Here is a 24431-nt window from a genome sequence, read left to right on the forward strand (position 1 = left end):
GTATATTGGAATGGCAAAAGTTATTCCCTTGTCATCTGTTTAGAGGAGTCTGGTAATACTTTAAAAAGCACCTAGTGGAGCAGAACTACATTTATGCTTCTCACTGCCTAACACAATTCAGATTTCTGGTACTCTGGCATCAGTAAACACTACAGACTTTCTATTGCCCAGGAGATTCATGGAAAGAAAATCTGGGTCAACTCACAGATTTGTGTCTTTTTTAAGACAGTGAGACACATGCTGTGACAACCAGCTGGCTTGAACTCTTTCATAACACAGGTTGTAGAACCTGAACTACCAATTTTATGAGACTCATGATTTCTCTTTGGGTTACAGCATATATTTTTGAAAAATCTGGTAGTGATTAAAACAGACCCCCAGGTGATAAGAGCATCCACAATATCCTTAGGAATTGTTCCAATGATTCTACAGGTCATCAAAATTTTAAATGAAGTCAGTATGAAACAATCTTAAGTGCACAGTCCAAACTTGAACATTTCTAAACTCAAAGAAACATTGGCTGGAGAGCACTTTTTAAACTTTTAACAATAAAATCTCTGAGGTGAATAGGGCTATATAAGGCTGTTAAGTCCTGTGACTATGAAAATGTTTCAAGAAGAAATGCTGCTGCACCAAACTCAACAATGCATAGCACAAAATCCCTGAACTCATATATGTGTAAAAGGGCTGGCAGTTTCCAGCTGGCAAAATTGTGTATTTTAAATGAAAATGAGTCAAGCAATACAGCCCTGAGGCTCCATCTGCTCAACTGTACAAAAAGTCATCATTGAAGAGATATTATTCCATTCAATCCAAACAAGTTATCAAGACCTAACAAATGAAATGCTATGCAGAATAAACCCAGGTGAAATGTTTGTCCTTGGGCTCTATATAGAATGCCCATGAGTGTCCCTGTCTGCTCAGTTCAGGATGAGAGAAAGCCTCAGAAATTTGTAGACTTATGTTCATAGCGGGCAAATACTTGAAGAAATATCATGCAGTGCTTAAAAAATACTGTTTCAGATTTCATTTTTATTCAATTTCTGCTGGTACTCATGTAACAGTAGGAAAAAAAAAGTCCTGAAATTCACTATGCTAAATGTCATTCAAAAAACATAGTAAAAGCAGTGGACTGCATATTTCACAACTTAAGAAAATAAGCTATATTGTTATTTCTGTGCTCTGTCAAAAGTTCAAATGAGCAGTTTCAAAATGTGCCCTGAGATACATGTGCAATCATTTTCTTAGCCTGTTTTCATTTTGTGCTGGGTTAATCTCACTATGAACTACAGGAATATATATCCTAAGTCATTCCATTGCCTGGAATAAACTACCTTAGTGCAGAAGACAACACATTTTGTATATATGCACACCTGATTTTGAAATCACCATACCTTCAAGAATTTTCACATTTTGAATTTCCAAGTTTAAAAGCTAAACCAAAAGTAGAGTGAAAACTAACATAACTAAGAAATATGAAAGGTTTGGCTTTAAAGTGACAAAATTAAGTTTTTTTTTCCAGATAGGCACAACCAGACCATTACTGTATTGTGGCAGGAAATATTGTCACTATCCACCTCAGACCCTCAGAGATGGGGTAGAGTTTGAGGACCACGAACTCTCCAAAACCCAGTTCTTCAAGTCTTGCCCCAAACCTCATCTTTGGGTCTAATGCCATAAATTAAACTATTTTGTTTTCAGTCTTTCTGGTCCTGAATGCAGCTTTAATTCTTTCCCTCCTAGGATCCATATCTACACAATTCTCCCTCTGCACCCAGAGCACCGAGTGCTTTAGGAATAAGAGCTCTCAGGGCACAGCTCTCCTCCATAAGGCTGCTGTGGTTTCAGTGCTGTTGAAAATGGTTATGTATGGCAGCCATCCACCTGGGAATACCACTGCAGCAGGACTCCCACAGGCACTATGTACCAGGCAGAAAGGTTCCCAAAGACAGCTGGTAGCTTGAAGTGCTCCTGCTTTTCAGCCCAGCACACTTCCCAGTGCAGTGAAAGGACACAGCTGCACCATGAGTCCATTGCAGGTCCTGTCCCAAGTGCACAAGCTCATTGTGTGTGCACCAAACTGGATCAAGATGCCACAATGGAATTTGGACAACCTGAATTTTGCTTGCTAGTGTTGTTACTGGCAGACTTTGTTACCTAGGTCAGATTGATCTGACCAGATTTAACATAATTTCATCAGCTAAAGAAATACAGGAACACAGAGGCTGTGTCTTGTGTCTTGTGTCTTGTCTGTCTGTACTGTTAAGGTCTCTAAGGCAGTGACTTCCCTTATCTGCAAGGCTCTCATGTCATTTAGCTGATGCCAATCTCACTCTGATGCAACATTAGTCATCCCTAGCTACCCCTCAGCTGCCACAGCAGAGGAATATCATAGATATATATGACACATCTGGTTGTGCTGTAGGCATGACTTGTTTCATTTACTCTGGGCCCAGGGTGTCCAGGCAACATGTAGTATGGGCTCTTCCCTCCAAACCAGGCATGGCAGCAGGAAGCATTCTCCACGGCAGCTTACTCAGCCTTAGGAAACACAGATCATCAGTGCCCATGCCACGCAATGCCACAGCAATGTGAGCAACAATGCCCCAGGCAGTCATGGGATGGACTTAGCTGAGGCCAGCAGGTACCCATATTAACATCTTTAATATGGTTTATTTTCATTACACTTGGTTGTACACAATCATTCTTAGAGTATGGTGACACAGGAACTTCAGCACTGGCAAGTATTAGATAATGCAGCTGTACTTGTCCCTCAAATTGAAGTAATGCCCTTAACATGACACTTCATTAGCTTCTCAAGAAATAATCTTGATGTCATTGCTCAGCATTCATTTAGTCTTTCCTCAGGCAAAACTAGCTGCAAATTATAGCAGGAATATTATATGAGTAAGACTGAAGTAAGGAGTGCAAGATTTAGCCTGTTATCTGTAAATGACAGAGGCGCCTTTTCTGATTTACTTTATTTAATCATATTTGCAGAAATCAGTCATTTGTCCTGGGGTTTCAGAAGCCAGTTCAGTGTGACTGGAGAGGCACTCTAGTGAGTGTTTTAGACCGAGGTCTGAAACCTAAATATAACATAAAAGAATTAAAAATCATAGGTACAGATAACACAAAATTACTAGCATCAGAAACATATCTGAGAATAATCTGTTACACTAATCAGAATGAGAGGGCAAAGCCAAAAAGGAAATGATACCCCAAGGAAGTAGCCTGTTTTAAATAAAAAGGAGGCTAAAAGTAGCCCAAAGGCTTCATGATGGTATAATCAACCATGAAAGAGTGAAAGGGATGGTTTTGCCTCATCCTTTGAAGATGGAATGAGAAAGAAATGGATTTGCAATATTTAACCCAGTTTTCTTGAGCCTCTCCCACCATTGATGCTATGCTTGAATCCTGATGACCACACAGCTAAAAGGTTCCTTTAGAAATCATCTCTCCTTTCACTTTGGCTAATTTTAGTTGTCTTGAGTGGCAAACTCTCTTTACATCTAATTTCCCAAAACCTGATTACCTGACTTAATCTTTCCTATATCACATCTTTACACATTTGCAGTCAATCTAAGGAGAACAGCTGTGTTGACCATGTCTAAAAATCAACCAAAGCATCCTCAACTCAAGAGGACACTTAACAAATTAAACTGCCAACCAGATGACTTAATGAAGAGATTCACCACAACTTTCCCTGGTACAAGGGGAACTGTGGATGTGTCTTTTTCCCTTGTGCCCAGAGTACACAGCCCACCGGGTGTATCAAAAAGGTTCAGTGGACTTTTATTAGAAAATAAAATCAAAAAACTTACACCGGAATTACAAAGTCAAAGCTGCACTGTGGTAACTTGGAGGTACTTGGAAGAATGGGGTTTATTACAATTAAGTTTGTCAGATTTTTTTTTTTTTTTTTTTTTTTTTTTTTTTTTTTTTTTTTTTTTTGTCCTGAAGGAATTAATGTACCAGAGGGGAAGATACAGCACTTATTTAGCAGACATCCCTACATCCATACAGCAAGTTGTCTTTCCAGAACAGGTTTGGAATCTTTTGTGTGTTGAGTCACTTCCCTCCTTCCCATTCCGTAAGCATCGCCCGTCACCTGACGGTCAGGGCTAACCCACGGGTGAGCGACACTTGCTCATCACTGTCACGACTGATTGAACAGACTGGGCCTGCTTAATCCGGAGAGAACAGGCCTGAGAAGGGATCTGATTTAATGCATATAAACATCTCCAAGGCAGGTGCCAAGAGGATGGTGCCAGACTCTCTGGTGGCGCCCAGCGACAGGACGGGGAGCAGTGGCCATGAACTGAAACACAAGCAGCCATAAACTAAAACTCAACGAGAGGAGGAACTCCCGTACACTAAGGGTGGCAGGGCACTGGGCAGGACTCTGCTGGAGGCGTTCCAAACCCCACCCAGGTGCGCTCCTGTGTCACCGGCTGCGGTGACTGCCTCGGCCGGGGCTGGACGGGCGGATCCCGGAGCGCCGTTCCCGGCGCACACTGCAGCCGCTGAGGGCGGCCCCGGGGGCGGGCCCGGAAGCGGAGGCGGAAGCTGCGCTCGGTGCGGAAGCGGCGGCGGAGCCGCGGTTTGCGTTCGGCGGGCGGCGGGGCAGGGGCGCTGCGCCACCGGCACCGGGCCCGCTCCCCGCGCCACTCTCCTGCCGCTCCCTCCTTCCCTCCCCTCGCCGCTGCGCCATGGCGGCCAACGGCGGCAACCTGCAGGTAGAGTAGAGCGAGAGGCGCCGGCCCTGCCCTGCCCGGCGCGGGGCGGGCCCGGCAGCGGCGGCGGGCGGGGGGCGGCGCCAGGAAGGAGCGGGGCCGGGGCCGGGGCCGGGGCTGTCCCGGGGCCGGGGCTGTCCCGGGGCCGGGGCTGGCCGGGGCCGGGCGCGGGGAGCGCGAACGGCCCGTGCTCAGCGCGCCGGCAGCACCGCCGTGAGGGCACCGCCGCCAAGGGGGTGGGGGCACTCGGCTTGGGCTCGGGGCGGCAGAGCCCGCGGGGTCAGCCCTCATGGGCCCTGAGACCCTGGGGAGGGTCCCGGGAAGCGGAGAGGGTCCCTGGGGCACCAGCCCTGCGGGACGCGGCAGCAGGGCCTGGTGCCCGCCCGGGAAGCGCTGTTGCTCTTGTGGTCTGGGCGCTGGCGTTGCCGTGAGGCTGCTGGCGGCTGTAGGAAGCCTCGCCTGCTCTGCTGTTCCGCTTGTGTTCACCCTTGGCTGGGGGGTGTCGTCGGCTCTGCGGCTGGCCGGCAAAACTGATCCCGAAGCGAAATAAGTGCGCTCCAAACAGTCCTTTTTTCTCTTCGGCTGTTTGAGCCGTGATCATTTTTGTATGCAGTGTTTACGCTGGCAGTGTGCATTGGCAAAGCTAGAAGAGATGTTATAGGGTCTATACTAAGCAGTAGAAGAATGACACATCTTTAGGTTGACATTCTTTCCTTGGGTGATGTTCATCAAACTATAAACCCACGGCCTCATAAAACATAGTTTGAGCCTCAGGGATAGGTAGAGCTGGCCATCTATACCCTACTTCATACAACGTTCTGATAATGATTTTTTGTTTGATAGCAGTGATGTTCTTCACAGGCTCACATGCAGCTGATGTAATGAAATATTAGAGCTGAGAATCTTATAGCCAGGTAATAGTCTTTGGCTGTTTACAAAAAGAGAGTGTAGAAAATCCAGGCAATACTTGATGCAGACTTTTGTGTGTTTCAGAGGAGCAGGTCTGTGACGTCCTGTGTTTTCTCACAGTTCTGTTTTAGCAGATGAACTTGGCCATTTGTTCTTTGGAATTAATGTCGCATGCATCACTGTCTTTGTTGTACTGGATCCAGGAATTATTGGGCTGCCCTGACAGGACTAAAGAGCTTTAATATGAAAATTACTTTTGGGGGATTAATTTTTGCTCTGTTGCTAGATATGAGTGGTGCACAGAGGTCTGTAAGGGAGTCAGCATAAAATGGGCAGCAAGGAGGCAGCTGTTCATTCATACCTGGGAAACTGCTTTTCAGCTCCTGGCCTCTCCAAAAAGGAAAGACTTCTGTTCTGTTCCAAAGAAGCTGATGCTTACAGTGCTCCAGCACAACAGAGCCATAGAGTCTGTTTAATTGGTTCATTGTTTTTAAATACATTTGATTTCAGGTAGATCTGTTCAGATGATCTTTGCTTCCAAGACAGCAACACAAAGCAAAGAATGCAGTATTTTGCTGTTTCTGTGTGTTTGGCTGTGATTTATTGGCTTTGTTCTGCCTGAAACACAGCAGAGTGTAGATAAGGCAAGAGTATCTGTACTGGAATGTCTAATGGAAACTCCTTGCTGCAATTCCAACTCTCAACCTTGCTCCCTGACATTACATAACCCTCCTGAGCAATGCTTAGGAAAGGGAACCACATGGGAAAAAATAGACTATAGAATATTTATTTGGTGAAGATTAACTCTGGCTGACTGCTTATTTTCAACTTACATGAACCAGTGGTCAAAATGACAGTTTTAATTATCTTGAAGTGGTATGGGCATTCCAAGGAGGAAAGTGTAATAAAAAGTTATAAGCACTTAAGGCCAACAGAACAGTTGCAATACAATAATTCCACAGGGCAGTGTGTGGCTTAGATCTCATTTATTTGAAACTAGCTGAACAAATAAAGTGAAAATCCATTCATAGCTTCTCATAGAACTCTGATGCTCAAGATTTTGAGCATCTCTGTTTTGGGGTTTTTTTTTTCCTTCTTTCCCCCCAGAGTGGTAGTTAGAATTTCTCGCTAGGATATCAAGAATCTAAATCCTCCTGGAGAAGCCAAGCAGCTGGCTTTTGAAGGTGTCTCCAAGCATAATGTTTGAAGAGCAATGGTGCTAGTTTCAGTGATTGTAATCAAGTACTTCCTGTATTGACTTTGCTGTTTACAGCGTTTGCTGATGTCATCAGTCATGCAATCATAGAATTGTTTAGGTTGAAAAAGATTGAGTCCAACCATTAACCTAGCACTGTCAAGTGCACCCCTAAATCATGCCCTAAGCAGCACATATATATCACAGTTCAAAGTGTCTAGGTCTGTGATAAAAAAGCCCCAAGCTTTATAATGGATTTCCAAATCTTTCCATAATAAATGTAAGAGATTGGTACGACAGACCGCATAGACAAAATACTAGTAGTTCCAGCTTAGTACACAGAAATGTGTTCTTCCCACTTTCACTTTTTTGTGTGCAAGTAAATTTCAGCAGTTTGTAAATCCTGCTGTTCCTAAAAGGATGGAAATATTGTGTCTTGTACAGAACACCTAAGACAATCAATTGCCTCCAACTTTGAGGGGGTAAATGTTGACGAGCAGAACAACTGGCCATCAAAGAACAGTAACAGCTTAAATAGTCTCTGATCATGGAAAATGCTCTTGTACAGCAATTAATTATTTGTTTGTGTTACAGAAAGCAATAGACCTTGCTAGCAAGGCAGCACAAGAAGATAAAGCAGGAAACTATGAGGAAGCCTTCCGCTTGTACCAACATGCTGTGCAGTATTTTCTCCATGTTGTTAAATGTAAGTGTGACGTGTTGGATGATTAAGTTGAGTTTAGTCGTCAGGTTGCACAAGAGTAATCTCTTATGTTGACATCAGTATTTAAATTTTTGCTCTCATCAACAGTTGATTCTTGCTAATTGTAGTTTGACTGAGGTCATATATTTTGCAGCTTTTACCTTTACTGTGTTGCGTGCTTGCTCCATTCTTGTAAGAAATCAGATTATTTTTTACTTGTGTTTTGTTTTAGGTTTTTTTAAGACAGGAGGCAGGTGTTTGCTGTCTCTCCTCTGGACTTTTGTAGCAGTGTTTCAAGCTGGCCACTGCACGAGGAAATATGACAATAAGTACAGGGATCCCTGTATTTCTGTTGTGCTGAAAACTGTGTTACACATGAAGTCTTTGAGTGGTTTTTGCTCCTTTAATTCATGCTGCTTGCCCTTCTAAAGACTCTCTGCTGACATTTTTTGCTTCTTAATATCATAGTCTTGCCGTTTATTTTGGCCGAGAAAATGTATGAGATGGACTTGTACGTAACAGTTTTTCTTCACTTTCCACATTCTCACTGTTCTATGCCTTTTCACACTTCTTTGTACCTTTTTGTGCCACATTCAGTGTTTGTATGCAAGGAATGGGCTTTCTAAATGTGGGTACGGCCCTAATGTAAGTGGGCTAGGGTTGTTTGCCTGATAAAAGTCACTTACAGATCTTCATGATTAGAAAAAAATAGTTTTCTTTATAGTCCTTTATTATTAGGATAATCTGTGTTCATCACCTCCTGTCCATTTAAATCTTACAGATGTTCTCAGAACATCACTTTCTGTGCTTTTAACAATACTGATGTACTTTTGGAAACTTAGCTCATAAAGCTGACATTAAATTTTGATTGATGGTTTGAAATACTGTAATAGTGATTATGAGAACAGTGTTGCTGTTGAAATGCACCTAGTTCTTTCAGATGTATTATGTAATGTTTCTTTATCTTTTAAAATTAGCAGTCTATGGAAGAATCAAGTATGGTTCTAAATAAAAATTGCCTAGCACAAGCAACTTCTTGATTAGCTATTTTAGAAAAGCAGTTATTAAAGCAATATCTAGCAGCTTGAAAGGCTGACAGAAAAGCTTCCAGTGCTGTTGTCCTTAATCCTTTAGAGTAATATTTTAAGCCAAGGCAATGTTCAGGTGAATATTTGATTTCTGTTACATGATGACATCTTTCTGGTCAGTTCTTTTCAAGGTATTGTAAAAAAATAAGTAGTTGAGTTGTTTGGTTGTATGGTGAGCCCTGAGAGAGATATATTGATAAGAGATAAAGAAGACAGATTTTTAGTCTTGTTTTTTGATTGATGCATATGTGTTTTGCTGTTTACAAACAATTGTTTCTCTTCAAACTCTTAGATGAAGCACAGGGTGATAAAGCAAAACAAAGCATTAGAGCAAAATGTACAGAATACTTGGACCGAGCAGAAAAGCTGAAAGAATATCTGAAAAAGAGAGAAAAAACTGCACCAAAACCAGTTAAAGAATCTGGTCCTGCTGAAGGAAAAGGGTATGTTTTTGGAGAAGGTAAAGCAAAATACTTCCTGAATTCAGCCTATTCTAAACTTCAGCTATTCAAAGATCACTTTTACTTGTGTTTCTGAAATGCTTTAGATGGCTACTAATGTTGAAATTCAATGGGCTAATAAAAATAACTTGAATTACTATCACAAGCACTTCTGGGCTTGTTTGCTAAAATGTGAATGGGAATTTGCATAGGAAATTCACTGAAGAATGAAAGGTGTTTCGGACTAACAGCTGAATCCAGTGATTATTTGATATAATGGCAAGGAGCCTGCTAACCTTTAAAGGTTTTCTGCATTTAAATACTTAGTAACTAGAAAACAATTTCAGATTGGTGATTAGTGGGGTTACTGAGTTTGATCTGTCTCACACTTGCTAAGAGACGAAAAGCACTATAGGGTAAAGTTCTGTAAGGTGGACTGAATCCCTCTAATGTGTTGCTTATGCCTGGGCTCTCCACTGCTTCCCTTCTCTTAGATTTGTTTCTCACTTTGCATATCAGAGAGTTGAACAAGCAGAGCCACCCAAACAAGCCCAGCTTCTTTTGCATTTGCTACATTTATGGGGATAGGAGAGAGGAAGGATTCAGGATTATACCTTTTGGTGGGACTGCCCTTTCTAGGAGTCCTGGACAGCTAAAGTTGCTCATTTGTCTCTGAAAACTTCACCTGATTTTCAGTCTTTTTCAGTGTCTGCTCATCTCATCAGCCTTATTTTTTGAGCTGTACCATCTTCTGTTTATTTATAATAGAAGAAAATGGTAATACCACAAAGGCTACATGTATTTTCATGACCTTCACTCTAATTGTTCACTACCTAGTCTCTTTTCCTTCTTTAACTTTCAGTTTCCTTCACTCTGATAAGACAAGAGCTTCATAGTACTAGATGGAATTGGCCAAGTCCTGTTGCATGTGCAGATGGAGGAGAAGTGCCAATGTCTATGAACAAACCATTCCAGCACCTCTGTGTTGCTGGATATAAGGGCTGTGTTTATTAAAAGCTGGCTCAAAGCACACAGAAGTGTGTTAAGAGGGCTCAGGCCCATAAGAGGAAGTTTAAATGGCAAAGCAGGGTGAATTGGAAAGAAATCAGAAATGTGTACTTCTGCTTTTCTACAGTCATGTAAACCAGTAGAGGTCTGAAAGCATCTCAATGTTTCTTTCATTCCTCAGCCTGATGGGTTTTCTTCTTTTTACATTTTGACTTTTATCCTAAGACACCAGTTTCTCTTATTGTATTTCAACATTTTGTTTCCAAATTAGGAATGACAGTGATGGGGAAGGGGAATCGGAGGACCCTGAAAAAAAGAAGCTACAGAATCAACTTCAAGGTAATTTGAAGCATCCTTTTCTTTAAATAGGGATCACTTCAGTCAAACAATTTCTTGTATTTTTGCCATCTCAATTGTATGGATTAATTTAATGTCTGTAAGTGACTCAGCTAGTATGTAATCTTCATGTGCAAAAGCATAGTCTTTATGGAAGTAAAAGGACTTGTGTGCCATGAATTTACACAGTGGCTATGTTGAAATGTATCTCCTGTACCCTGTGCTTCGTATTAAAGTTGTATCACATATCAAGCTAGCATTTTCCAACAGAAGTTGCGAAGTTCCAGGTAGATATTGACTAAACTGATTTAGTATTTTTTACTCTAAAGTGCACTAGCATGTTGCCTAGAGGCTAAGGAAATGATGGTACAAATACTTAGTGTAAGCAGAACTGTTTTCACAACAAGACTGGAATTCATGTTTAGGAGTAAGAAAAATGGATTCTTGTCCATTTGTAATAACAGGCAGCGTTTTCTTACATGTAGTGATGATGCTGAGCCAGTTCAGTAGCATACTCTGGGTTTTTGAACTCAAATGCAGAACAGTTAGTGAAGCAACGTATAGCAGCTACCAGCAGTTTGGTGTGCAGTAAAAAGGAGGCTTTTTGATATTTATCTCCTTTAATAATGAAGAACTGTTCAGAACTTCCCTTTCAGAAAGTGCTTATGGTTCTGAAAAAATCTCATTATTCTCCTGTTTTTGACTGTAACAAAGATCAAATGCATTTACCAGATCTTGTGCCTGTGTAATTTCAGGAGCTGTATTACCATTGGAAACTGTGCTGTGCTTTCTTCTATTTCTCTGCACATTATTTAATCCTATGCACAGTTATAAGGGGCAATTTCCGTTTTTTTTTAAAGTGACAGAAAAATTCATGAGCACTGAACTCCTATTCTGTCTCTGACCATACAAACTTTGTTTCTTCCCATATGAATCTGACCTCAGATAGTAGAAGTATTGGCTAGGATTACAAGATCTAATATTATAGATCTAATACTCTATTACTACCTGAGTTCCAAGTTTTCCCATCCAGAAGAAGTTGAGAGAAAATTTTTAGCCTGTCAGACTAACCAATTTGAAGAGAAGATAAATTGCAGCTCTGTTGGCTGAAGTAATTTATTGAGAAAGATGAGACTCAGTGCAAAACTTTGAATGTGCCTTGACTAAGAAAATACTTTTGCAGCTAAGCAGGATCCATATAACCTTTCTGATAGTTTCAGCCCTAGCTCTCTAACCTCTTTTCCATTAGATGATCAATTTGTTTGCTGCATGTTTGGAGATACCAGCAAGTTACTTCATCTGCTGGAGAATCTTAAAAAATCCTGGGCTAATGCAGCTACATTATTTAAAATGAAATTTCAAATTTTTTGGGAAGTACAGTGGTAGTTTACTCATGAGATGGTGCCAGGACTTCTACTAACTCACAAATATTTTGGTTATCCATAGTTTATTGTGGTAAAAAATTGTGACAGATTTCTGTAAAAATAGCATCCATTTGGCTAATGGAATTAATTGTTTCTATCATCTTAGAAATGCCTTGTTTTTATTCAGTATAGACATGGGCATAGAATTATTTTCTTTTTTGCCAAATGGAATTTATTGTAATTGTGAAAAGATACGTACATCACTAACTTAGACAATCTTTTCTTACAGGAGCAATTGTTATGGAGCGACCAAATGTCAAATGGAGTGATGTTGCTGGCCTTGAGGGTGCCAAAGAGGCACTTAAAGAAGCAGTCATCCTTCCCATCAAATTTCCACACCTGTTTACAGGTCGGGATTACAGCATTTATTTGCTATTGGCCAGTCAGGAGTGGCACTGGGGCCTATGAAGTGTGTTGTATCACAGACTCAAGCCGATCTCTTAACAGAGAGGTTTTGATCTATCTGACAGAAGTTTCATGGGTAGATTTGGAAAACTTCCAAGCATCCTGAAGAGCGTAATGAGAAAATAGTATTTTGAAAACTTCTGGTTTCTGTCTTGCAGGCAAGAGAACACCCTGGAGAGGCATTCTCCTATTTGGACCACCAGGAACAGGAAAGTCTTACTTGGCAAAAGCTGTGGCGACAGAAGCAAACAACTCTACCTTCTTCTCAGTGTCTTCATCTGACCTTGTCTCAAAATGGTTAGGTGAAAGTGAAAAGTAAGTTGGAGTTGCCAGAGGTCCAGGAAAACATTGTCAAGAAGAAATTATTGTAGAGGAAGATAAGTTGCTGTAAAGAATTGGAGGGAATTGTCTTATCTTTTAAAAAGCAAACTGCAGGTGTTTTTGTGCTTCTTACTGCAGTGCCATGTAAAGATACCATTATGTACTGCATTTTGAGAAACTCTTCAGTGCTCAGAAAGATTTTTGAGAGCTCCACAGAACTAATTTCCCTTCTGAATTCAGCTGTGATTGTACACTGTATCAGTCTGAAGTGCTGAGTTACTTTGCTTCTTGGCATCTCCCCACTCATCTGTCCAGGCATCTGTGTGGCATTTCTTTGTCAATGCAGACGTGGGGGTTTTTTCATCTCAATTTCAAACAAAATCTGAAAGAAATAAGAGATTTGCGAAGATGAGTTGAAGGAGGGGAGCGGCCATGAAAGAAAATTTTTGTGAGTTCCTATGGTAATTCTTTGTTTGTTACTGTGTGATGTATGAAGAAGATGAGGAAGCCTGAAGACCTGACATGTTGGCTGCAGTCTAGAAGTCCAGGAATTTGTCCATCTAGTCTTCCAGAAGAGATTTTGTGAATTAATGAAAAGCTCTGGGTTTATAGGGAAAGGATTTTCATATAGTGAACATACAGTGTCACACCTAATAGTTGGAAGTGTGGAACAACTAAGCAACATTATTTAAAGTTGATAGAATGAGAAAGGAAGGCAATTAGATAAAGTGTTTGAACTGAGTTATTTTTTTCCCCAGAAAGCTGGAAACCTTAAGCTGCTTTTCTTCTGTTGCAAAAGGAATACAGAACTGGAGACTAGCTTGGCATTAGAGTTTTTGCTCGACTTCACTTGAGACTATTGCCTGAGACTTAGTGCTGTAAAATGAAGAATTTCCCAGCATGTTCCTATTTATTTTTCTTTTTTAAACTAGCAAAATATGTTCATGAGAGATGGCTAGGAGTATATGGAGGGTTGTTTTAGGTTGTTTTGTTTATTTGATTTGAAACCAATATTTCTTGTAATACAAAAATTATTTAGCATGTAAAGTTGTATAGAATAAAGGTACATATTATTTCTTACAAAATCTCTAGAATTAATTTAAATTAAAAATGTTAAGAGAAAACATTTTTTTCTTTTGAATCTTTCTAAATTGGTGGTTTTGTATAGTCCAGACTGTCATGTAGAACTGGAAACTGAAAAAGGGCTTTAAATTGCAACGTCATGCCTGAAGCACTCTAATATTTTTTTCATTATGCTGGCCTCTCATTCAGTATAATTCTGAGTCATGGAGCTGGAAGAAAGTTGTGTTTTTTATGTTAATGCTTTTTTTTCTTTGCTTTCTCTAAAGGAAATCACTGTATCACAATCTAAAGTTATGTGTTTCTGCTGTTGTAATTATTAATATAGCTGAAGCTGTTTCCTTCTTTAAGATTAGTGAAAAACTTGTTCCAGCTTGCCAGAGAAAACAAACCTTCTATCATCTTCATTGATGAGATAGATTCCCTCTGCGGGTCAAGAAGTGAAAATGAAAGCGAGGCTGCTAGACGGATAAAAACAGAATTTCTAGTCCAGATGCAAGGTAATTTTATTTGGTTTTTAAAATCAGACAGAGAAATTAAGACATCTATTTTTAAGTGTAGCTTGCATCAGAGCACTAAAAATATCTGCAGTTCCACCCCATTAAATGCTTATGGCTTTTAAAAACGATGTTTGTTTATCATCTAAACTTTGAAATTATTTCTGCCATTATATAGGGGTTGGTGTTGACAATGAAGGAATCTTGGTCTTAGGAGCAACAAACATACCCTGGGTTTTGGATTCTGCTATCAGGAGAAGGTATGATGGCATTTTTTTTTCATGGTGTGCAATTCACAACTGGTGTGAGCCTTTAGCCAGAGAGTGCTTAAGGTGTTCATCCAGCTCATGTTTGCAGACATAGTTCTGCAGCTCAGTTCCATGAAGGGGACTTACCTAAACTGATAATCACTTGCCCCTTCAGAGAGGTAGGTCATTCATTCTCATATAAACTCTGTGAAGTAACAGTTTTCTGCTTGTGTATTGGTTTTCTGGGGGACTTAAGGGACAAGTTAGAAAATACACACCTCAGAAGGGGTAGAACTTTTCAGCTGTTAACAAACTGGTGCTCTTTCTGTTTTGTTTTTTTACAGAGAAGCACCATGTTTTTCTACTGGTCAGGCATAACTTCTGATTTTGAACTGCCGTTTTACAGATAAAGGGCTTTTGCAGGTACAGGACTGCCTGTACCTGATTATTTGGATCTTTCTCTGAGCTGCAGAGCAAGCAGAGGATAGATATAGTATGTGACAAATAGAATTATGTAGTGATGAGGACACAGGGTGGATAATGGCCATTGTTGTTCGCTAAAGAATCATTGATTTGGTTTTTTGGTTTTTTTTTACTGACACCGACTTTTATTTATAAACTGAATTCAAGCTGGCCATACTTCAATTTTATTTGGGGTTGGACCACGTCACCTCCATATGTCACTTCTCATCTGCATGACTCTAGTGTTGTATGAGCAAGATTTAGAAGTGAAGGTGTTGCAAAAAACCTCAAGCCATTCTTGAAATTCCAGCTTTGACTGACATCCACAGTAAAAGACACACATGGACCTAATAGAGTGTGTTCAGAAGGGGGCCATGAAAATGGTCAGAGCACCTTTCCTCTGTAGGCAGGTTATAAGAGTGGGGCTGTTGAGACTGGAGAAGAGAAGGATCCAGAGAGACCTTATTGTGGCCTTTCAATATATAAAGGGAACTTAATAGAAAGGTGGAGAGATGTTCCTTGGTTTTTTTCCCAGGCTTGTAATGCCAGGATAAGGGGCAGTTGTTCAAACTCAAAGAGAATAGGTTTAGATTGGGCATAAGGAAGACATTTTTGTGATGAGGGTGGTAAGACACTGGCACAGTTGCCCAGAGAAGTTGTGGCCAGGTTGGAAGGAGCTTTGAGCAAGCTGCTCTAGGGGAAGATGTCCCTGCTTGTGGCAGGGTGATTAGAACTAGATGATCTTCAAGGTCCTTCTCAACCCAAACCATTTTCTCACTCAGCAACCTGAAAGAGTAATTCCCTAGCTCTTACCTGCAAGACTTAAAGGACTTGTACAACAATGGCTGTAATAAAATTAATTTTTCACGGATTTGGGCTACTTTGTCATGTGTATCTATCTGGTTAATTGTGTTCAGCAGAATTTGGAGTTGCTTTGTTTGTGGGAGGTAATCTCCACTCTGAGGACAGATGCTGCTTCAAAGGAGGAACTGCATTTACCAGTGTTGTCTTGAGAATGACTTCAAATTTACTTCCATCTATGGTGTTTTCTTAATTTAGTTGGACACTGTAGAAAGTTGTTGCATGAACTTGTTATCAGGCAGTTCTTTCTTTGAGTGTGAAATCTGTTCAAATACACTTTAACACTTAAAGACTTCTTCCTCTCAGGTTTTCTTATTTTTAAGACTCAAACTCTGCTGGAAAAACACCAGTCTGAAGAGGTGGTTTTTGTAATGTGAAGGAAGCAGTTGGTGTATTATGGATGCTAGCATATACTAACTAAAGTATTATTTATGAGAACAGGTTGCTGAATATTTTCCTCAGATTTTCTTTCAATATTTGTTATATTGAAACTGCTTCTTTCTAATATTGCTAGGAGCAAACTCATTTGCATGAGGTTTTTCCACTGTGCACCTGCATGAGCTGGCATCTTGGGAACACTTTTGGTTTTGTCTTTTTTAAACTAGGTTTGAGAAGCGTATTTATATTCCTTTACCTGAAGACCATGCCAGGGCTGCAATGTTCAGACTTCACCTTGGGTCAACTCCAAATGAGCTAAAAGACTCAGATTATCGAGAGCTTGGGAAAAGAACTGAGGGCTATTCTGGTGCAGATATCAGCATCATTGTCCGTGATGCACTGATGCAGCCTGTTAGGAAAGTGCAATCAGCGACTCACTTTAAAAAAGTAAGTAGGAATCAAAATTTTTGAAGTTATTTCATCTATGAGAACAGTCTTGATTTGAAAATTTCTTGCAAATAAACTGAATTTGGTTTTGGGTAATACTGCATGCTTTTGAATGTCCTTTTTATTGACTGGGAAGAGCTAGCTGTTCTTCATTTCCCTGCACCCTCCTAGTCCTGCCATAAGTCTGGTGGAGCTAATTTCTGAATACTCATGCTCTGACTCTTAATGTCTCTAGAGAGTGTTAAAAGTATTCAGTTTGCTGTTTAAATGGCAATGTTACAGAAGTACTCCTTTCCTATTTCAAGTTAAGTGGTTCTTAACATGCTGAGAAAAAAAATAAATGTATCCCTCATCCACTTGAGAACAGATGGATTATACTTAAGCACATTCTGTTTACTTGGCATATTTTTCAAACTGAAAAATTAAGGTTCTTGTAGAGTTCTGGTAGAAACATTGAATCAATTACAGTAGTAAAGATGCAACACAACTGAGCAAGGTCTGTGTTTCATTTATACTGGTGTAATGTAGAAACCAGTTTACTCTTAGATAGGTACACACCAAAGAGCCTATTAAAACTACATTGTTTGGCTTATCTTCCAGTTACCTCTATATGCTGTGTATTGACTTAAGTAACATTTCTTCACAATATTTGGATCTCAGAAACTTTTTCTGAAGGAGAACAAATTGGCATTCTTTACCACCAGTCTACGTCCATTACATCTGGGAATGTCTTTCCCCTGGAGAATTTGCACAGATAGGCCTTTTTCAGTCAAATGTATTGTTCCCTGTATACTATTAAACTCTTAAATTGAGAAAAAAAAGAGTGATAATATCAATGGTTATAAAAAGAGATTAAAATATGTACAATGTGTATCAGTTGAATAAAATTTTATTTTGCTATATAGAATATTTTAAAGTAGACCTAGACTAAAGGTACTTTTTGTTAATATTTTTTGTGCAAAGTTAGATTTTTACAGAAATTCATGTTTCTTGGATGAAGGTGGGTTAGGATATTCTGCAGGAGTGCTAATTGCTGTAAAATGAAGTTTTAATTTGTTGCTTCATAAAAGAGCAGGTGTGGTAGGAAAAACATTAGGTCCTATGGTGTCAAGTACCATGTGTGTTGTATTGGCAGAAGTTCGTTGTCATTTTAGTTACTATTACAGTTTTTTTACCAGTAACTCAATCTGATATTAAACAGTTAAGGGCCCTGAAACAAGCAGCTACACTCACTTTGAAGATAGGCTCCTTTTTCTCAATATGTTTTTTCCAATGAACTCATTCAGTTTAAGATTCAAAGAGAAAGACACTTAAATCCAGTATGGTCCAGAATGTGAGAGGGCAGGAAGTTTAACTTCTGAGAACAGCTCACAGTAACAACATGATGTAAGCTTTATTTGTTGATAAATAAATAATGACATTGATACATCAAAGATTTTCTAGATACTTCCTTCCCTTAAGCAGTGATGTCTGGAGTATTTATCTCTTGTTAACTTTACATGAAAATGGCATTTCTGGCTAAAGGGCTGTTAGCTTTTAGCATTTTGTTCAAATTTGGAACAATCTGAGGCATGTTTCAGCTTGCCATGGAGCAATGAAATAACCTCGGTTGTCACAGTTTGCAGAACAACTTCAAAAGCACTTCTTGCATATTAACTATTTTTGCTCAAGAAAAAGAAAGGAAGGAAAAAACCCACAACTGCAATACTTTGAGCACTCTGACATGAGCGAAGTTCATTCCACTTGTATTGTTAATGATTTAATTGGATGTGATTTTGTGTTTTTATAAGCAAAATCTTAGCGTTATTATTTGTGCTGTAGCAGATTATTTGCCTCAGCTCAGCAGAGCTTTTCTCAGTTGTCAGTAATGAACTGTAAACCTTTCCTTGCCATGTGTGATAAAGCAGCTTTATCAGAGTGCATTTTGAATATCAATCTGCTGCCCAGCATCTTGCTCTAAATGCATGGAATAGCAAATCCAGTTCTGTCTGTAGCCACTTAGCGTGTTGTGCTTTAACCTCCGCGTGTGCTCCGCGTTCCCGTCGGTGCGTGGTGCTGCAGGGCACAGTGTACTGCCGAAAGGAGCAGACACCCACGCGGCTTTTTTGGGTCTGTCCGTCTGTCCTGGGGAGGGGAAAAGGCTGTTTTGTTCTCCCACTAGGTGGCGCTGCTCAGGTGATGCCGGGAAAGGTGCTGGGAGCTTGGGAACGCGGGATGTCAGAGTGAAAAGCACTGGGAAGCTTCTAGGGAGCTGTTAACTAGAGATGAACGAACTCCTAAAGTGACCAGGGACCAGGAAGGGTGGTCTTCACCAAGCAGATTTCCTGACCTGTCAGTTTTCCACAGAAATCCTCAACCTTAAGAGGTTGTGGCTTCTGGGATTTGATCTGATGTGAATTTAAGCATCTGGCTACAGCTGCATGTTTTCAAGGTGAATAATACCAGTACACTTGTACAATTTCTCTTTCACTGAACGTGTGTTCCCAATGGGTAGAGCAGCTGCATAAAATCCAGGAATGGATTTTGCTTTTGGTGTTGTTCAGCTTCTGGTTTCTGTCTTCAAAATAATAACTCATATAAACTGAGTATTTTCTTGTTTTTAGGTAAAAGGACCATCAGTGTCTAATCCAAACACAATGGTAGATTTATTCACCCCCTGCTCTCCAGGTGATGCTGGTGCCATGGAAATGACATGGATGGAGGTCCCAGGTGATAAATTACTGGAGCCTAAAGTTTCCATGGTAGGTATTCTTTGTACCATTTCATTCTCGTTTGTCAGAACTCTGAAAATGCTTTAAGATAAAGTCTTTTTTAGGACAATTGGATGAGATGTTTGTTTTCAGAAATGCTGGGCATACCAGATAACATTTGAATTCTCAGCATAAATTGCTACAGTATGGCATGCTTATGAAAAAGACAGCTGTCTATCCCTGATAAGCATTTCTTATTCTTGTCTGTTGGCATGCAGCTGCCATCCTTTCATTCAGAGACTGTATCTGGCTCTTGCACTGTTCTTTCACTTGGCTTTTATTAATTCAAAACCTGTAGGGTTCCTGCACCATGATACACTTTCTTCTCACCACTGTGGCATATACTGGGAAAATTACATTCACTTTAAATTGGGAAGTGATATGCTAGAGTTAAATACTGCCCATAAAACAGATACACATATAAAATCCAAAATGTAAGAAGATTTTGGATGTAATGGTAGTTTAGCTTAAAATTCATCGTAGGTGATACAACTCTTTCTGCTGTTTTCTTTGTGCATATAAAAATACTTGCTTTGGCCTAGGGAATAAAATGTGTAACAGTTTTCAATTTTAGCTCACTGTTTACAAAAAAAAATAATTGCTGGACACTCTGTATTTTTTTCTTGAGAGCAGCAGAAGAAAATTTTGAATTTAAGTACAGAGTTTGTGGGGAGCACTTAAAAAAAATCTGTGTTGCTGTAGTTTCCTGTGTGCAAACTGTCCTGTAAGGAATTAAATAAATCAATGCATTTCATGGGGATCACAGGCATTGCTTTGTAAATAGAACCATTGCTGTATTTCAGTAAAGCATTTCCTGTGTGTATTTGCATACTGAGGAAGCAGAAAAGGATTTATGAAGGTACAGGCCTGCCATAAAACTTCTCCCTTGATGGTCTAATTGGATATTTAATCAGTCTTTCCTGAAATTAGACAGCAGTTCCTTGTGTGCTCCTAATGGTACCTGGGCTCTGATGCACTACAGGCAGATGTTTCCATGTCCAAAATCACTTCTTGTCCTTAAAAGATAAGGCTTTAATTCCTTTTGAGCAGGGTGCCTCTTGTCTGATGAGACAAATACCATGTATGGAAAATCATTATACTAATTTTTTTTATTTTATCCATAATTTTATAGTAATATGAGATTAATAATATAATAATATAGTATATATAGTAATATACTTTTTTCAGTTGCCCTTGGCTGGGAATTGATTAGTTTTCTTTATCCTTTTTATTTATAGTGATTTTAACTGCTGCTTTCAACTTCATAGACCTATGGGTTTTTCTTCTGTACTCCATTTCCTAGCATCTAAATATTTATCTAGGAAATTTACTGAATTGAAGAGACAGAAATTACCAGTCATAAGCAGTAGAACTCTGCTAGAGATGAATCACAAAATGCTGTTCTACATTGCTGGACTGTGAAGAGTACATGGGAACATCTGATTATTTTCCATTTGATCTGTGGTAATTAATCACGAGTTGAAAACAGTAACTGACCAAATAAAAAGGAAGTTTGGTTCTTTAAAAAGAAAAGAGATGAATAAAACTTGAATGGATGAGTGGCTTAAACCTAAACCTGAGGTTGTGGTTTTGTTACTGGAAAACTCACTGACCTTGTCTGTATTCAAAGGATCAAAAGGCTGCCTCTGTGCAGAAGTGTTCAGGCTTACTTAAAGTTTTGTGTTAATAGGAACTTTTTAATGTGTTTTTTTTTTTTTTTTTAATTGCATATTTGTCCTGGCAGCAAAATTGCTAGCAGTGGTACTGTACTTGTTTCTGAAAACATGTTTGTTTTTTTTTCTGACAGACTGATATGCTCAGGTCGCTTGCTAGCACAAAACCAACAGTTAATGAGCAGGACCTGGAGAAGCTGAGGAAGTTTACAGAAGACTTTGGTCAGGAAGGCTAAACCAAAGATGTGTGTGAAGCATTAGAACTTTCTTTTTCTTTTTAAAGTATTCTCATGTCTTTATTGATGGCACTTCAAATAAATGCCAATAAAATCACCCCTTTCTTACTTTGCAGAAGGAATAGAAGATGCCTTTGCAAAGACCCTTAAGTTTTTTTATTGTTTTCCTCAAATGTCTATTAAATGTCTTCTCTTGAAAAATAATGCAAAAATGCAATTTTAGGGTGAGACAGCAAAGTGATGTGGTCATGTCTAATAAATACTAGAAAGCTTTAAATTACTAGTTCCTTTTTAGGTAGTAAATTAGACCTGGATACCAGTGAGTTTGAAACTCCCAGTAAGGTCAAATATCTTTTAAAGGGGTGGGAGAGAACATATTTGTCAGGTGATTTCAGTATCAGTCAATCAGCATAGGTATTAATTGCTTTCATTTCATTTAGGAAAATGCAACAAAATTTTCTAATCAAGCATATTGCAAGTGTAGGTTTGCTGTTAAAGTAAGAAGGAAGACATTGTGAGGATAAGACTACATGGGCCAGTATTTTGATTAAATATTGATAGACTTGTTATTTGGCTTTTTTCTGCTATGCTGTATTAAAATTTTGCCTTAAACAGCAAGATTTTGTTTTTTACTCCTAGCTAGCTGGTACTCACTGTCACTATGCAATTTAACACAAATTTGTTAAATGCAAGTAACTCAGAAGGTGTTCTGCTGGCTGTTCTTGGGGGTTTGCTTTATTTGATGTTTTGGTTTTTTAAATCTGGATTCTCTTCCTGGTGAAGTTTTGACTAAAATTAGAAAAAAAGCATTAGTAATGTCCTCTAAGATCCCACATGTTGAGGTTGGCAAGGTATATGTAGTCTTTGGAGAATGTCTGGGAGGTATTTTGGGAAATAGCATACTTTCACATGCAAGGAGATTAGAACAGATGTTTTAGCCACAGCCTTTCCAGTGATGAATTAACCCAGAACCCCACTGGTAACTGTAGCATATAGGTTACATCAATTTAGTGCTTTAACTGGAGAGAAGGCTGGCAGTTTAGTATAAAAGTAGCACTTCCATTGCTCTTTTTCTGCAGAACTGCAAATGGAGATGTGCCTGAATGTAACTTACAACACTACAGCATCAGCATTGAGTTTGTGCCTTGTAAGTTTGCACTGGCTGTAGATAAGAAACATCACTAGGATATCTAGAATACTCTATCGTCCATTATCATTGTACAGCTCTATCCTGCAAATGTTTTAACTTGCATTAAAAGAAATTTGCACATTTTAGGTGTGTATGTTCTATGTACATATGCACAAATATCATCTTTTGATGGGGTTTGGTTTCTTTTATGTACATATTTTGTGTACTTTATAAATCATAGGATGGGTGACATTTTCTGTACTTAAATGAAGTAAAATGTTGTAGTATGACATCAGCTATGTTATTTGAGTATTTCTTCAATGTTATGTTCAAGTTTTTACTGCTTTATTGTCTTCTTAGACTTTTGTTTCTGTGTTTAATAGCCAAACAAAATAGTTAAATATTCTTAGATCTTCAAGGTGCTGAGCTTTCTTTTTTACTAACATGATGAAGCATTTTTTCCAAATTCCTTCAGTTACACAGCTTTACCTTTGTCTTACATCAGAATGTGTACACGTGAATCAGTGGGCTGCAAATTTTTCTGTCAGGTTTTGGGGGGATGGCAGGAGAGGGAGCAGGTGAGGGCAGGAATTCCAGCGTAGGTACAGGCAACTGTGGTTAGTAAACGTAATTCTCATTGCAATAAAATCTCATTTGTAGTTTTCTCTTGTGAACTTTTCAGAAGTGAGCCACATAGTAGCAGAGGTTTGAAGCCACTGTCTGAAGTGTTTATCTCTTGTCCTTTTGAAAAATGAGAGTCCTTACTGCAATCCTGCAATCTTAAAATTCTCAGGAACGTTTTGTTTTTTGGTTTATTTTTTTCCTTTTTGTGGTAAGCTGATTTGTCCTATGGGCTTCCATATGCTTAACCATGTAATCTCATATGTTTAATGCAAAAAAAATATATACTGTATGTTTTAAATTTACATCTTGCTGCTTGCTCAGATGACATCTGTAACAGAACCTTTACTATTTGATGTTGAAAGTTGTTTTTAGAAATATATTCCAAATAAAGTTTGCTGCTTAGAATTGCAGCTACAAGGGCAACTTTTTTGTTTACTGTCTTTGTAAAATTATGATAGATTAATATATATATGGCAATGAGCTTCTTAGCCAAGGTATCCACAGCAGATGATAGCCAAATGAGAGAGAAAAATCACTTTTTAATTTTCAGATTAATTTTAATTAAGAATACTCCAAAATAAAGAATTTATGAAAGGCTGTATTTGCTTTGAATCATCAGAACCTCTGTAAATACTGCACAAATTAGTTGTACATTTTTAACGAGATCTGATCTTTGGCTGGTTAGCTTAAAAATTTTTTCCATACCTTCTGGTGTTACTGCTTACTCTGACTGCAGTATGAAAAAATGTCATTTTCCTTCCTGTGTGTAAAATAATTTTTCAATTAAATCACTTCTCTATGTGCTTGTGTCCTTCACAGATTGTTTCTTCTTGACAGTAAGTTTTGGATTCCCTACCATTTGTGGTCTGTGTCTTGATGCACATACTTAGAGGGTTAGAACAGCTCAGTAAATCAACTTCTTACATTTTTTTCCTGCATTCCCTGACTGATGTGAAGTTCCAGAGTCGTTTGATTTAAGTGTTGCCTTTGTCCTTGTCTATCATAACAAAAACATACAAATCTTTTCAGTTTGCTATAAATCTCTTAAGGTTTTAATTTGGTTTGGTTTTTAAGTCTGTTGGTCTTTGAATATACTCCTATGCTTTTGTTTTAATTAATGGAGTAGAACAAATGTAGCTGAGGGAGATACTCTGGAATCTGCTTTTTTCATATTCCTGCCTGTCAGAATTTGCTCTTTTTGTCAACTGAAGCAAAGAAGCTGCTGAATATTCTCTGGTCAAGTATTTTGATCTACTTTTGGTGTTTATTTAGCGTTCTTAATAAGAATATTCCACATATTTTGTTGTTTTTCTGAGGGGTATCTTGACAGGAAGCTATTTAATAGTTCTGAATTTGTTGAAATATGCAGAAACGTCTTCATTTTGCTGTTTACTCTTCCCTTCCTCCAGAATGACAAGCTTGTTTCAAGATTGGCTTCCATACATGTTTTTGGTCTTAACCAGATTCACCCTAGCAATCAT

At 39.0% G+C, this 24431-nt stretch overlaps 1 protein-coding gene across 1 annotated transcript; it reads left to right on the top strand.

The window, feature by feature from the left end:
• The first annotated feature begins 4547 nt into the window (after positions 1–4547).
• Positions 4548–23373, top strand: VPS4B (vacuolar protein sorting 4 homolog B). The gene is made up of 11 exons (XM_079301647.1): positions 4548–4739; positions 7435–7546; positions 8924–9074; positions 10351–10418; positions 12069–12188; positions 12403–12559; positions 13997–14145; positions 14321–14402; positions 16319–16538; positions 19142–19279; positions 21096–23373. The coding sequence occupies exons 1-11, from the start codon at positions 4713–4715 to the stop codon at positions 21195–21197; spliced, it is 1326 nt and encodes a 441-aa protein (XP_079157773.1). The 5' UTR covers positions 4548–4712; the 3' UTR covers positions 21198–23373.
• The last annotated feature ends 1058 nt before the right edge of the window (positions 23374–24431 follow it).

This window comes from Erithacus rubecula, assembly GCF_903797595.1.
Source record: "Erithacus rubecula genome assembly, chromosome: 3".
NCBI classification, from domain to species: domain Eukaryota; kingdom Metazoa; phylum Chordata; class Aves; order Passeriformes; family Muscicapidae; genus Erithacus; species Erithacus rubecula.